Source organism: Planococcus citri, chromosome 1, assembly GCF_950023065.1.
Source record: "Planococcus citri chromosome 1, ihPlaCitr1.1, whole genome shotgun sequence".
Classification (NCBI taxonomy): domain Eukaryota; kingdom Metazoa; phylum Arthropoda; class Insecta; order Hemiptera; family Pseudococcidae; genus Planococcus; species Planococcus citri.
The window spans coordinates 41,391,762-41,407,080 of record NC_088677.1 but is presented as its reverse complement, the minus strand read 5'-3'; the positions used below and the strand labels follow the sequence as shown (position 1 = coordinate 41,407,080).

The window sequence follows — 15,319 nt, the reverse complement described above, 5'->3', positions numbered from 1 at the left end:
CCCCCCCTTTGGCTACGCCACTGGGTGAGATAACTGGTAGATGCCTCAAAAAGGCTCTAATCAGAAAACGAATAAGGCGATATTCGCGTTCAGCGCTTTCAAAAACATGTCAATCGATGTATGTAGGTATGTATAGTAGCCAGTATAGGTATCATAAACCCCGATTCTTGTTTTTGAAATATGACCTTTGATGAGATGTTACCCTGTGATAGTGCCAATTTCGTAAACTGGTACATATGATTCAAGATGGTACCAAAAGTTCTATTGTTTATAAAACGCTGGCTAGCTTACAGCGCTATTTTGAAGCTTCAAAATTTAGTCGGAAGGTTCGACCTTCAAATTTTAAATGCTTCTAATAGTGATTCTTAAATGGAACTTTAACCTTAACGTGCTTCCGAATGGCACAATGAGTTTTGAAAAAGCAATGTTATCAAAGTAGTGTTGTGCACTCCCGAAGATGCGTACGAGTACCTGGTACTTGTACAATTACTAGACTAGGTACAGGCAAATGAAACAAACAGGGCTTCCCTTCTACCTTCTAAATGGTCCTAGTACAAAACCGATGTTAAGAAAAATCAAGCAAGATTGAAAGACTAGAAGTCGAAAATCATAATTATTCTACCTCGTGTGAATTGAGCGACCGTTCTAAATTAATTTTCTTTTGAGTTTCACTCTTCAGCCTCTTTTTGTGTCGTCTTTCCATTCTCGAAAAATTGTTATATCGTATCGTCGATAAAATCAACAAAATGGTTTTCCAATAAACAATTTCACAGCTACCAGCGATGGTTGCGATTTTCCTAAAATAATAAGATTAGATACATAATTTTTAAAATGTAAGGAAATTCTAGTCAGGTAGGTATTCATAAATTTCAATATCCATCTCGTAGACCTATTTGAAACATCACTGATTTTATATATTTTTTGAACTACCGTAATTAAAAAAATTCATGAAGTTGGATAACATTTTTTTGAGGTACTTAATTATCACTAGGCAACAATTTTTGACCTTTTTTTTGTTTTCGGGTTGAAAATGGGCTTAATCGATGGTTTAGACCCTAAAACAAAAAACAGAGTGGGATTTTTCAATTTGAGTTGTTATCCGGTGAAGATGTTTACTTGAAAAAGTGCGTAGAATCCGAATATGACCTTGGTTTTTTTTTAAACATAATTCTGATATCGCCACAAACTCGTGAAATAGGGCAAAAACGGCCATTTTTGCAACTTTGATCATCTCTCCTGACCACAAAAACAACTCAAATTGAAAAATCCCACTCTGTTTTTTGTTTTAGGGTCTAAACTATCGATTTCGATTAAGCCCATTTTCAACCCGAACACAAATATGCCGTTGCCTAGTGTTACCTATACATATTTTTTAGCAATTTTTTTTTCATTTCCTCAATTTTGAATACAATATTTGCCCCAAAATATGTTCATTGTGGTAAAAATTGACGTAATTTTCAACTTCTTGTTCCACTTTGAAGATCACTAATTTCACCACCTCTCGAGACAATCCAATCAGCTGGATAAGGTACAAACCAGAAAACCTGCGAGCTGTTATTACGTTAAATCAGTTTTACACCAAACCTACTTACTCGTACTTACTACTTTACTTAGTTTTGAAAACGTTTTCATCGTTCTAATTAACCGTACCTATACCTACTCGTACCTTACTCACCTCACCGTCATTTCCTCGTAGACGCGGTTCATATCCGCTGTACCTGTACGTTTCCAGCCTATGCTGTACGAATAAAAATGCATCGCTATTAATATTACTGTGCAGTTCAGAGGTCGCTGCTGGTCAACAGGAAGTTGTTTTTCAATTTAAATTTCAATCTTATTGATAGCGAGCTGCTTCTCATAGGCAACAAAACAGTCAAAAGCGGAAATAACCATATTGTCTGTTATAATTGACTCTCCCGTAATACCTTAGTCGAGCATATAAAGTATCTCAAATCTCAGCTGAAACCGATTTCGTATAATTTTCCCCCAAATACTTTCGTTATAAGTGTTTTTATGAATGTTTATGTACTTACCTTCATAATTTGTTGCTCGAGTTAATCTTTTTTTATTCTACGAGAATTTTGAGATTTTCACAGATATTATACCAGTATGTTGGTAGTTCCTATTTTTTTTTGAGCTATTACGTTATTGTTTGAGGTGTGGAAATGAAATGTATAAAATACATTTTAGGTATTCACTATTCGGTACATTGCAGACGATCACAGTTACGATCGTTATCAAGTCCAAAATTGTACACAATCTCGAAACAGTTCGATAATTGATATAGGTACGTACATAGTACATACTTACAAAAAGTGGAATGACGACACAAATATGTGTCTGGGGTAGTAAATGATCAAACCTGAAAATTTGGATGTAAATTTAAAAAAAATCGAAATGTTGCCTATCGTGAAAGTTGAAGGGCAAACCAAACCACTGTCAAAGGACAAAACATACCAAACTAAAGGAGAATTTAATTATGCGTCGAAAATTAAGCAAAATTTTATGAGACGGATTTTGTTTAGGTAGTAAGTTCTAGGTAGGTAGAGGTACCTAACGAATTGAAGGAGTTACTCCATATATTGTAACGTATTATACGTGACCAAGAAAAAAAAAAAACATTGTACGCAGCATACCACTCTAGAACTTTAATACGCACACATCGCTCAAACATTTGAAAATTGTTGCACCTATCTTTGCATATTGTAGGTATTGAGAAAGTGAAAAATCGCCCATAACCTCATTTCACGTATTTGCGGATATCAATATAACACGTGGGTACTGTGCGTACTCGAATTGCCTATGTCGTACTATTTAAGGCGCGGCATAGGTACTAAAAAGGTCAAGATTAAAAACATTTTGTAAAAAAATTGCTCGTCGCACAATACAACAAAGCGTTTAGCATAATGCGCGCAAAAACGGAGCGACACTTGTTTAAAAACGATAATGGCTCTGCATTTAAGCACGTTTAACCTCGACGACTGCATATATACAAACGGAACGGTACCTACAGCAGATTTAAAATATTGTTCGTTGTAGGTTAGTAAATCAGCAAAACAGACACCATTTGTTTCATATTTCTTGTATTAGTCGTAATAAATTAAACCTCGACGAAAACGTAATCGCGGCGCAAGTTTTAGAACACGGTACGGTACGAATAAAGTCGAGACATGATGGATATTCACGATCAGTATCATTGAGTCCCGAATCAGGTTGTATGCTTTCTAAATGGGCTCTTCAAACAGCAATTTCACCTTTTTGCGATCAGTCAAAATAATCGTAATATATGACACTTCGATTATCGACTACGTAATTCCTCTATTCAATTCCTGATTACTAGAACGAATTACTTACCTACGAGTACCTACCTATACTGGGCCGATTGCAGTTTTTTCCTTCTTTTTATATCGATATCATAAGACTATACCTAATAAGTGTGAGTACCTAAGATGTAGGTATTGTAACAAAACCTTCGGTTCAGTGTTTCGTAATATTCGTATTTCGCAGCGAAGATACGTTCAGAGCTGATAAAATATTGTTGATACGAAAATAGATGCCTACTCTTTATTACCAAGGCATCAGACATCGTTAAATTATACAAGTAGGTACATTCCTCAAATTTTGTAATCTCCATTTGTATATAATTTCCATTACTTAAAAAACAACCATCGAAATCACCAAGTACTCCCTGCTTCGTTTAACCATGAAATTTTCAATACGAAGAGCAGTTTCTGTGGGATGATTATTTCCAATTTTTTGGTACTTTAAGCTTGTTCGGAGGGACATAGATCGAGATGAGGGGAGGATAAAAAGAGCCGGGTTACCGGGTTAAAAAAATGAACAATTCAAATTAATAACTGAATCGTGTGTTTCCAAAACGCACTAAGTCCAAAAAAATATTGATAAGAAATTCATGGTACTTGGTACAATTTAGAAACGTAGAAATGGCCCAAATTGGCTGATTTTTTGGGCTGCAACTTTATGCTAGATGTCGGGCAACCTCAGAATCTTTGAAAATGGACTTAGTGCGTTTTGGAAACACATGCTTCAACTACCTATTAACTATCAATAAGTATATCTACCAGCATTTCAATTTTAATTTTTTAAAATCTTTTTGACAATTAATTCAAGTTATTGAAAAGGGAGTAGGTACCTACGTAAATTATAAAGGGTCTTTACAATAATATTTCCACATTCTTGAATGATTGATCTCAAATTTCGTGTATGCTCGTATCATGAAAAGTCGAACTTTCACCTTTTAAGTCAAATTTCAGGGAGTTGGTTAGTTGATTCCCAAAATGAAAAAAGTGTACGAATTGATTCCCACCTTTTCTTTTCAAGTGTACGAATTGAGTTATCCAGGAGACACCACACGGAGGTTGGCTGGGTTATCTCCCAAAAAATATGTAGCTATAAAGCGTTTAGAAAAAAAAAGGAACATGCGAGGGATGGATATAAAATGTAATTAAATTAACTGAACGCTTGTGGGCAGAAACTTGAGGAATAGAAATCGGAATTCAGTTTAAAATGGAATCATTCACAGGAATTAGTCGTCCTATTTATGGTTGCAACATACTGCGCCCAAAGTGCTGGCGGGAATTGAGTACACTTGAAAAAAAGAGGTGGGAATCAATTCGGACACTTGAAAAGAAAAGGTGGGAATCTATTCGGACACAATCATTTCGAAAAAAATCAAACGGGAATCAACTCACCTACAGCCAAATTTCGAAAGACGTATGGACCTAATTTTGAAATTTTTTCCATATTCATCTTTAAACGTGTAAGCTTTGTAAGCTTCGAGCTTTTAATAAAGTTCATACAAAAAAGGAAACATGCAACTTGTCCATTAATAAAGTCGATTCTTCAATCTATTCGTTTTGAAATTTCGCTAACAGATTTGCTCCAAGTTCAGCCGGTTTTGAAATGTTATCCTTCAAAGTTCAGCTGTTTCGCACAAAAGATTGGTTTCTGAATGTAATTGAGTGAAAAACACGATGATTGTCTACCCCCTTCCCTTCATGCTTAATACCGAAATAAAATAAGTAGGTATACCTAGTTAGGTTGACTAAAAAAAAAACTTATTTTTTGAATACAAGAGCATGGTCAAGATTTTTAAAGCCAAGAAAGTTTAAATAAAGTCCTATTCGGTATAGGGTGGAAGTCAGTTCAATGAAATAGTGCATCAAAAAAGGGGGGCTGTATGTAGTTGCATAGCTGATAGCTTTATGGCTTGGTAGGTGTAAAAAGGCACCTAATTTATGAAAAAGACTCTTACTTATTGGTGGGAATTAAATCATGAATGTAGGTGCATTACGAAGTAATGGTAGGTACATATTTGCAGTTCACAAAGACGATTTGCAAAGAATTATGCGGAGGAATTCCTTGATTACCTGGTTATACGTGCCTATAGTACTTCGTCAAAAGAGGAAATGAATATAGGATATGCTTTCAAATTCATTGATCACAAGTCGCGGAAATTTTTTTTGAAAAATATACTCCAGCCCCCGAGCCTTCTCTCGAATGAGTCAGAAGATCGGCACAAACATGACCAAAAATATTGAGTACTTAGAGCAATTTACAATAATTAATTTACCGAACGTCACCTTGAGAGTCACGCATCGCACATATAATCGCAATACTCGTACACATGAATATTAGGTTTTATTTTTTAATGCGCATAAATTAATCATCTTGCAGTTTTTATCTCGAAGTGATACCCACGTATCAAAATTTTCATACGAACGTAGAATTGAATAATTTACAAAATGATGGTACAGATATAATTAGGCGTTATGACATAAGTGACTTCTTACCAAATTTTATAATCTCTGATGTTCAGATGCGAAGAAACCTTGAACGATAATGATTTGTCGTGAAAAGTTTGAAAAATATTAGTAAAATCCCAAAGTGCAGCCCACGTATGACAGAATTCACGTGTGGTAAACACAAATATACATATCTAATTGTTCCAAAATATATCATACGCAACCGGAACCGGAGAAACCAGTAAATTTTCCAAACATTTACACGCGCATACAAAAAGTAGTAGGTTTATCTGCCTATATACATAATTTTGGAAATTTCCAACTCAACGAAAGGTATAGGTATTAGGTACATAGATGCCTAAAATAGCCGTAGAGAACTCCGGCACATATGGTTATCGTATAATTCGCAATTCTTGTAATCAACTTAAGAGCAAAAAAAAACTAGAAGAAGGCTGATCAAGGGAGACGTTTAGTTTATCATATCCATTAATAAGAGAATTGAAGTGTGACGATGATCTTTAGCTTGGCAACAATTTGGATAAAATATTGATGACAAAATAGGTCAGACGTGCGTACAGGTATGCTGCATAATGCTACATTTTGGTAATATTTTCTCTCTTTCTTTTTGCACGACAGAGGCATGCGGAAACGAGGGAGGAAGTAAGTAGGTATGCCTTATTTCTCCATCACCGTTTAATCGCTTCGCCCGACTTACATCGGTTTAATTAAAAAACGCAAAGTGAATCAAAACCAAAAAACAATAGCATGAATCAGAAAAGTGATAATTAAGATGACAATGTAATATGCGCATTTTTGGCGTAGTCTAATGATGAAAGGGAAAAAAATCTGCTCGATTTTTATTTAACCATCACGATGGTTAGGTACAGGTAACCTGGTAACTATACCTACTCGCGGTATCAAATAGAGTATATCATTTTTTCCCTCAGCTTTCTCCAAATTTCTAATCAATAGTTGGCACGATTAATTAATACGTTTTACAGCTAAAGATCGACAAATTAAAAAGTATCTACCTACCTACCTAGTCCCATTATCAACAATGATACAGGCAAAATTTTCTCATGGAAATAAAGCATGGTATTTGGGTACCTAAAACAAATGACTGGAAATTGTATTCGATTCGCTTTTCTACTTTAGGTTGGTAAGAATCTAAGAAATAGACATTATCATTTTGTTTGCAAACTTTTTTTGGTGTCAATGTTTAAATGTTGCCCTATTCATCAGGTTATCTTAGGTACTTGTTTACCCATATCAGATAGAGGTAGTATATATAGGTGTGAATACGGCGGATTACGAAAAAAAAAAAAATTGGAAGATTTTGAGCAAATTCATTTTATTTTGAGTTGAAAGTCATCAGCAATTTTTTTAGCTCCGGAGGTTCCTTAAAGTCCTCAGAGAACGCGCATTTTCGAAAAAAAAATCGTGGTTTTTTCGCTCTAGCCTCTACCCTAGTCCGTTTTGGAAAAAATGGCGTAGTTTCAAAAGATAGTAGGTATATACCTATTTGAGATTCTGCGTCTACGTAGCCATTGCTATCAAGCAACTAATGCCAACAAAAAAAATGTATCCTCTTTGAGAACCCACGGTCTCCTCTGAACTTAGTCAAAATCCTCCAAACTTTTTATATGTACTTGATAATGCCAAAAAGTTGATGTCTAAAATCAAATTACCAGTGTGAGTAAGAAGACTGTTAGAGGCTTGAAAATCATAGAGAAACTGACGAAAAATAGAACGAGGGGGAGGGAGGGAGCGGGGAGTTAGTCCTGTCCTGTGTCTTGAACAAACATCTCTGTTGACTAGTTGCATAATAATTAAAGTAGTACCTAGACCTATCTATCTGAAGATTCACTTCGAGTAGGTACAGGTACACGTTAGTGACATTAGAATTATAGTACAATATTATATACCTATCTACTATCTAGTCAAAAACATCGATTTTGATCAATCAATTTTTGAGCATGTTGATTTTCTATAGCTTTCACAGCCGACACCGAGGAAAACGCAGGTACCTATAAAATAAATACACACATACATACATACACATGAAAAGTGGTATTACGCAGCCCATACTAGATAAACCTCAGACTTTTTGCGGCCCATCTGGACTTTTTGCAGCCCGGCACTGGGCTGCAAAAAGTCTATTCAGTTTTCAATCGCTACAGACATGCAAAACAAGCCAACGCAGTGTGTATATGAGGCAGAGTACTACTAAAGACCTGCATTATTCGATTTTATGAACTTGGCGCTACATGCACGAGCTATTCGAGTTCCTCGCCTCCCTGGAAGCGAATGAAAACATTTTTTTGATGGCGGAAAAAGTCTGGGGAATATCTAAAAAACATACACTTGAGTGGGGAGCCCTCCTTAAAAATTGAAAATTGAATTATAAGCTTAAATATAAGTCTTTCTCCAATCTGATCGAGTATATACCTTCTTTTCATGGCCCAGCAGTGAGCTGCTTTGAGAACACATGGAAAAAATCAAGCGCGGTCCTGCTAGTGCAAACCAAACGTCGGTCCGCAAAAAGTCAGTGAAATGTCATGGGCTGCGTAATGTATGGGGGCAATCTATACATACATACCCACTTGATCGAGTTTTGAAACATCAGTGGATGGCAAATTGGTATTGTTGCTAAATATATATGATCCTGCTATTCATCACATAGGCAATCTTTCATACTTACCGTTTTACAGGGTGGCCAGAAATATCGGGTACCCCTAAGAAAGTTTTTCATTAAAAATATAGGTTGGCAACGTGAAATAGATGCATATGATTGGTGGAATGTTATCTCTCCAGTCCAACAACCAATCATGTGTTATCATTATTATCATTCACTGTGACCAACCGAAGTATTTAGTTAGAAAACTTTTTTAAAACTTTTTTAGGGGTACCCGATATTTCTGGCCACCCTGTACATACAATCAAGAGTATAGGTATAATATGTTTTAGGTTAGGTTAGGTGCTAAATCTTGAGCAACATTGTTTTTAGTGTTCTATTTCATAAAATTATTCTTCAGAAAAATTGAAGAGTTTAAAATTCTGAATTGGTACTTTTTTTTGGTTTAGACTTTTTCGTTTTAAAAGCTTCATAGATTATCATTACCTACTTTTCAATAGGAATTTTTTTTCATAACAATCGCCAATCAAAATTTGATGCTCTTAAACGTTTTTACGCCCCTATGAACATGACACGTAAATTTTACCTAATTAAAAATTTTATCTAATTTCTATCATCTGTTCTGCGATAAATCTTAGGTTTCATGAACATGATCCTCGCAATGATGATGCACCGACGCGACGCATAAAAGTTTAATTAATCCAAATATCATCTCTAATCAGGTTTTTTTTTTCTTGTTCAAAACTATGTGTTTAAGACGTGTTTTGAACACAAATTCATTTGTTTCGGATTCAGTTTTCCAAATATCCGTTATCCAGTCATCAATTTTTAAGTGAAAAATTGGAATACAAACACAAAATTTGTCTTTAAAAAAAAGTACAAGAAGAAAAATTAAGATCTAGAAATACAGTTCATTTAATTTTAATTCTTTTTCTAGGAGAAACTGAAAAAAAACGTGTTTTTTTTTTAGAAAATTGGAGTTGAAAAAAACACGTTTAAAACTTTGTTTAAAACACAGTTTTGTTTTTTAAAATTTGTTTTAAACATGTACAACCCTGTTTCAAATCGAGTCATTCTTCGATAAACAAGCGTCTGTTCGATCATTGATGTAAAATGATTCATAATTTTACCGTAAAATGAATACTTTATTCTCAATAAGTTATCCATTTACCTAATTCTAGGGGAATTTATGATTTCATCAACGGTAGTTATTTTTGCGTCATCAATGAATCTGCACATCCAAGTGCACGGATTTCCTTCGACCAGATGACTATTTTATGACATATTTATGTATGTAGGTAACTAGGTATTAATAAAGGTAGTATTTTTCGGTATGAAGTCACTTGAATGAAAATTTCAAACATCAGATAAAACAACCGAGCTGAGATTAATTCAAAACTAATTCTGTATGGTTTCCGAAAAGTATACGGTATCGTAGGTATGTTTAGGCCTCTATATACTTACCTATTGGTACTTACATGTCTGTTTAAATACGAGTTAAAAATACCTATACCGCTTAATTGGTTTTCCGTTATTTGGCGCGTTACGTGTTCGAGGTTGTAAATAGTAGGTACGCGTTCGCGTTTCGTTATAAATCTATCTATGTATAAGTGCTATTTTATTGTAGAATGCGAAAGTGTATTAGGAAAAAGTGATAGCACGATTAAGGTATTTAAAATGTGCCATCGAAACGCGTGCGGTATGCTGATTTTCAGGCATGTCATAACGACCGGGAAATCTCCGTAGTATTCGCCATAGTACATAGTTAACAATTGCTAGTCAGCGTTTAACTGCAGATTATTTTTTCAAATTAATACCGAAATAAAATCCTAATATTTCCATGCCTATTAAATATTTTAGTATTAGATATAAATTACACCGCGGAACAGAAGCTAAATACTTTTAAATTGACTTTCACCGTTTTCTCAGCACGTGCATATTTCTTTAGCAATCATTTAATAAACGCTTTCAGCGGCGGTGTAGGTATTCAAAAATTAGATACAGTCATTTTCAAATATTATCTTTTACAACCTGTACATATACATACAAGTATGTTGGTATAGGTAGTGGTAAGTCGTGTGCTCCCCCTTCGCGAATTCGCGATCAGCCCATTTTCAGCTGAGATGAATGATTTTTATAACTTGACCATACTATTAACACATTAACCCAAAATTTGTCTACGTATTCATTTTTCTACTGGCGGAATTATTTTTCGATTACTTGAATACTTAATTTAATAATTCTTATGATTATGAAAACATGTACCAATAGGCCAACATTTTTCACCTGTATACTCAATAGAGTTCGATGTAAAATCAAAAATTAATCCGAATATGGCACATAACTGTAGTCGTCTATGAGGATAGATACTTAGATTGGTATCTAATTCTCATTTTTCCACCAAGTAAACACTAAAAAATAATCTCACAACATCTGTTGCATATTTCACATAATTTTATAATTGAAAAACTGTCATGTACCTACTTCGAAGCTTGCGCTTTTGTACACATGCGTGTATTTTATACTTACATATAAACGATCTGATTACTGTTACTTGCGTATCTATGCTATTTTGACTCTCAACAATTGATAATTTCTGTTACAGGTGAAAACATTGAGAAAAGTGCCAATCCAGAGTAGTAATGGATGTTACATTTTACGAAATTACCATGTCATAGCGTTTCGTGAATTCAATACATATGTGTATTACATTCTGTGGGATAAGATGCGCTGTTCGAGTGATACTTAATTATGTAAGATGTAACAATCACAAAACAAATGTGACAATGGAAAAATTTGTTGCACTAGCTATTGTTACCGCCATTGCAACTAGTCATTCCATATCGCTCACATTAAAAATAAATGATGGATTTTTTAGATGTCTTCCCGGCATCGATTATGATAAAAGAAAGTATTAAAAAAAAAATTTATTAAACGAGTACAAATGTAACGTAAAACGTAACAGAAATTAAACATCAACAAGAAATATTTCGTGAAAATAAAAAATAAAATAAAAAAACTAGTGCGAATAATAATTGAAAAAATGATCTAGTCGATGAAAATTGTTTGATGAATCTACATACCCCGAAACTATAAATACGAATGGAACCATTATTATAAATGACAGTATTTAGACTTAAGGTACTGGTACATACATATTATGTGGTGATGATGTATTTATCGGAGCCTCCGAGTATTTTACAAGAAACTTTGTACTAAAAAAAAAACATTTTTTTAAAACAATTATGTTACATGAGAACTGAATATTTTTATGTACATAAAATTCATTTTTTTGTACGGTTTTGTATAAAATGTAAAATGTTTTGTCTTTTTTTTTTAATTTATTGGCTATTTTATATTTATTTTTTTCTTAGAAAATCCTGCTCATTCTTTAAACATTATAATGAAATTAAAAAATTTCAAATATACTATTACTATTATCATTTTAATTTATTTACTTGAATGTAAATCACACGAATTAATTTCAAATGCAATTGATTCACTGAATTGTATTTTTTTAAATGTCGCGTGAACAATAACGTCTCAAGTCTACACTTAGTGCACTTCTCTCATTTTTTGTACCATTACAATACTCCCAACATTTTTTGAATAGATTATCCAAAATTTAAAAAAAACAAACAAATTTTGAGATTTTTGAGAACCACAAATTACCTCTCAATGTCCCAGGAAACTGGGACTTCATATTAGATCCAACTGTTTCCATTTTACTAATTGCATTTTTCGGAGCAGGGCTGCACAGTCATAAATTACAGAAAGTAGAAAGGATCTTAAAAAACAATTGAAAAGTTGATAACAATAGGAAATTCGTCTTAAATATTACGAATACGAAATGTTGGATTAAGAAAGCTCTAAAACAGCAGACTCAATGAGACCAGTGATATTCGGTTTGATTTCAAAAATGTTGCTTTCCATCAAAAGAAATGGTTACTCACAGCAAATCAACTGACCGCATTTTGTAAATTGATATAAAACTAAATGTTTCAGAAAATAACTCACGAATAATAAAGGCTTTTGGTTTTGTTTGAAAAAGAAAATATAATATAACGAGTTTCATACCTACCAATAAAAACCTTATTTTTTTAAAAAAGCAAACAAAAATATCATACTCGTACGACGCGGGTTTCATCACAGTTAGTTGCATCAAATTTTTCCATTCACAGAAATGTGATCCAAAGAATACATCATTTATTCTTCATTTTCCAGAACTAAAAAATACTTTCAAGTAAGGTATTTGCATGATTTGAAACAAATAAGTAAAATCGATTAATATGAAAATAATGTAAAATACCTAAGAAAAAAAAAATTAATAACAATGAATAATGATGAATCTCATGAATCCACAATCAATATTTACTTCTTTCTTGATTCCAAATAACACCATTAGCGGCTAATAGCCGAAGTTGATCAATCGAATACCCTAACTCGGACAAAACCTCGATAGTATGTTCTCCTAAAGGAGAAGGTAACTGAAAATTATCCATTTTGGGCGGATTTTTTTGCAACCTAGGAGCTGGAAGTGGCATAATATCACCATCGCAGTCTCTCAGAAAGGATTTTCTATCACTATTATGTTGATGTTTCGATGCTTCTTCCAACGTCAAAACGGGCGTTACACACGCATCAGATAAATCAAAGACCTAGTGGAAAAAAATTAAATTTATCGTTATTTTCGTGTTTGGACGACGATACACATTCTAATTAGAAGGAACAGGTGAAATAAAGTGAAAACCTATTTTGAAAAGCGTGAAAATGAAAAGAAGTATGTACTGTACTTGTACTTGTAACGTTTAAACACCAAAAGGCAAATCTGGGATACCTCTATAATATCAATCTAAATTTTAAGTACACAAATTGTAGGTAGATTACTCACTTCACACCATTCTTCTTGCGTTTTCTGTTTGAATTTATTCTGAAGTTTGATCCTACTCTCTTCAAAATCTCCTAATTGAGGCAGCTCTTCTGGACTAAAATCTAATTTAACGATCAGTTCGTTATAAAATTGTGGCTCTAACGCTCCCACAGCCATGAATTTTCCATCTTTAGTTTCATAAACGTCGTAAAAATGAGTACCGCCGTCTAGCCTATGTTATAAACATGACTTTCGATTTGAATCTAGTACAATAACTACATAATATAAATGTGTATTATTAGTAGGTAATAATGAACCATTCAAGAATCAGTACATACAGATTATTTCCACGTGATTCCGTAAAAAAAGTATTTTTAGATTTCATCAGCCAAGAACCAACGTACGAAATTCCTTCCGTGATGTTACTATCTATCACTTGACCTGTGCCAGTTTTAGTTCTTTCAAACAAAGCTAGTAAAATTCCTAATACACAAATTAAACTGCCTCCGGCGAATTCTGAGAAATTACTCGGCGGTATCGGATATTTTCCTCGCCATCCGTACATAGATAATAACCCTAACAAGAAACAGAATGCAATAATTAATGATCATTATAATAGTACGTATGTCTATGTACCTAGCTTTAGTTTGGAATTGTTCTTCTATTTTTAACTCACACTTACCAGTTATAGCTAAATAATTTATGTCGTGCCCAGCCATAGATGAAAAGTGACCATTTTGCCCAAATCCAGATAACCGAGCGCAAACTAATTTTGGATTTTTCTGCAACAATTCGTTGGGTCCGAGTCCAAGTTTTTCCAAAACACCTACAAAAAACCACTTAGAAAAATTGGAAGTGTTTGAGAAAATTTATATTCAATAGAAACCTTTTCTAAATGGGTCAATTAATACATCAGCAGAACCACACAATTTTCGAAACACTTCAGCGCCTTTTTTGGACTTTAAATTGACACCAACTGACTTTTTTCCATTTGACAGTACATCTGGAAACGATTCAGCCATCTGAAACATTATTTTGAGTTCAAATTGTGAATTTTTCATTGACATTTTTAGGAGTATAGAGATGCAGAAAACTTACTTTATGCACTTTGATAACCGAGGCTCCGAAATCAAGCAGAACTTTGCCACAAAATGGCCCAGGAGCGAGCCCCGCCAGTTCTATAACTTTTACTCCTTTCAAAGGCATAATTTTTTGCTGAGATAAATTTTCTGAATGAAATTGTTTCTAGGGTAACCTGGGTAACCTCATGAACTGAAGAACTTTCCTTCAATACTGTTTACACATGAAATAAACGATGCAAGTGAAACACCTTATATTTAAACGACTCATTTGAATTTATAATCGCGAGCTATAAGTCAATAACGATATTTTAGACAGCTCCACTCCATTTAAAACTTGAAAGTTGAAAGTAAATAAATTATGTATTGTAAGAGAGATAACTGATAAGAAAATGAAAATCGTTATCATCAACTCATCAAGAATCATATTCGCACTTGACAGCAAAGTAGTCGCCATCTAGCGGTCGAAACAGAACTACAACGAAACTAGGATATAATTTTTCGTTACATGTATTCTTATGGGAGATTTGCGATTTTCAAAAATTAATTAAAAATCGTGTAATTAACGTAGGAGTGTAATTTTTACTTCAAATGAATGTTTAATTCTTCTACTTTTTGAGAAAATTTATTACAATTTCTTAAACATTGTTTTTCTTGCAAAAAAATTGCACCGCATTTACAACATATTTGCATTGTTTATTGTATCCTGAAATGGTGAAAAACGAGACCACCTCATGTGTTAGAATGGACAAGTATTAGAATGGTCAAGTTGTAGAAAAAGAGGGGAAAAAAGGGAAAAATATTTTTGTTGCCAACCCACTTTGTTTGGAGAAGAAAATTTTGTAAATTAAAATGAAAAGTAAAGCCCAAGTATTAGAATGGTCAAGTTGTAGAATAATCAAGTATTAGAATGGACAAGTGTTAGAAAATACAAATATCAGGATGGACTCGGAGAATGTGAGAATTAGGC

The 15,319-nt window shown here is 33.7% G+C and overlaps 2 protein-coding genes across 4 annotated transcripts in view; one reads left to right on the top strand and one right to left on the bottom strand.

Annotated features, from left to right (window-relative positions):
• The window catches only part of sano (serrano), a 59,166-nt gene extending 47,323 nt beyond the window's left edge, over positions 1–11,843 (top strand). For both annotated transcript variants that reach the window (XM_065344880.1, XM_065344879.1), the window contains exon 3: positions 11,006–11,843. The gene's annotated coding sequence lies outside the window, so the exon portion shown is untranslated. The remainder of the gene's footprint in view (positions 1–11,005) is intronic.
• LOC135831975 (alpha-methylacyl-CoA racemase-like) lies at positions 11,313–14,925 on the bottom strand. Of its 2 annotated transcripts, none has more exons than XR_010556259.1 (7): positions 14,369–14,925; positions 14,157–14,292; positions 13,953–14,096; positions 13,609–13,846; positions 13,292–13,502; positions 12,710–13,058; positions 11,313–12,626 (listed from the first exon to the last, which is right to left on the bottom strand). XR_010556259.1 is itself a non-coding variant. In XM_065344882.1 (7 exons), the coding sequence occupies exons 1-7, from the start codon at positions 14,474–14,476 to the stop codon at positions 12,607–12,609; spliced, it is 1,140 nt and encodes a 379-aa protein (XP_065200954.1). In that variant the 5' UTR covers positions 14,477–14,925; the 3' UTR covers positions 11,313–12,606. The 2 variants fall into 2 exon arrangements, 1 of the variants encoding a protein (XP_065200954.1); XM_065344882.1 differs by having other exon boundaries at positions 12,776–13,058.
• Positions 14,926–15,319: the final 394 nt, after the last annotated feature.

Coding starts and splice junctions, on each gene's coding strand:
- LOC135831975 (XM_065344882.1), bottom strand. CDS start 14,476: ATGCCTTTGAAAGGAGTAAAAGTTATAGAACTGGCGGGGCTCGCTCCT. Junction 14,097..14,156: donor AATTGACCCATTTAGAAAAG/GTTTCTATTGAA, acceptor GGTTTTTTGTAG/GTGTTTTGGAAAAACTTGGA. Junction 13,059..13,291: donor CGCAAGAAGAATGGTGTGAA/GTGAGTAATCTA, acceptor TTTTTCCACTAG/GTCTTTGATTTATCTGATGC.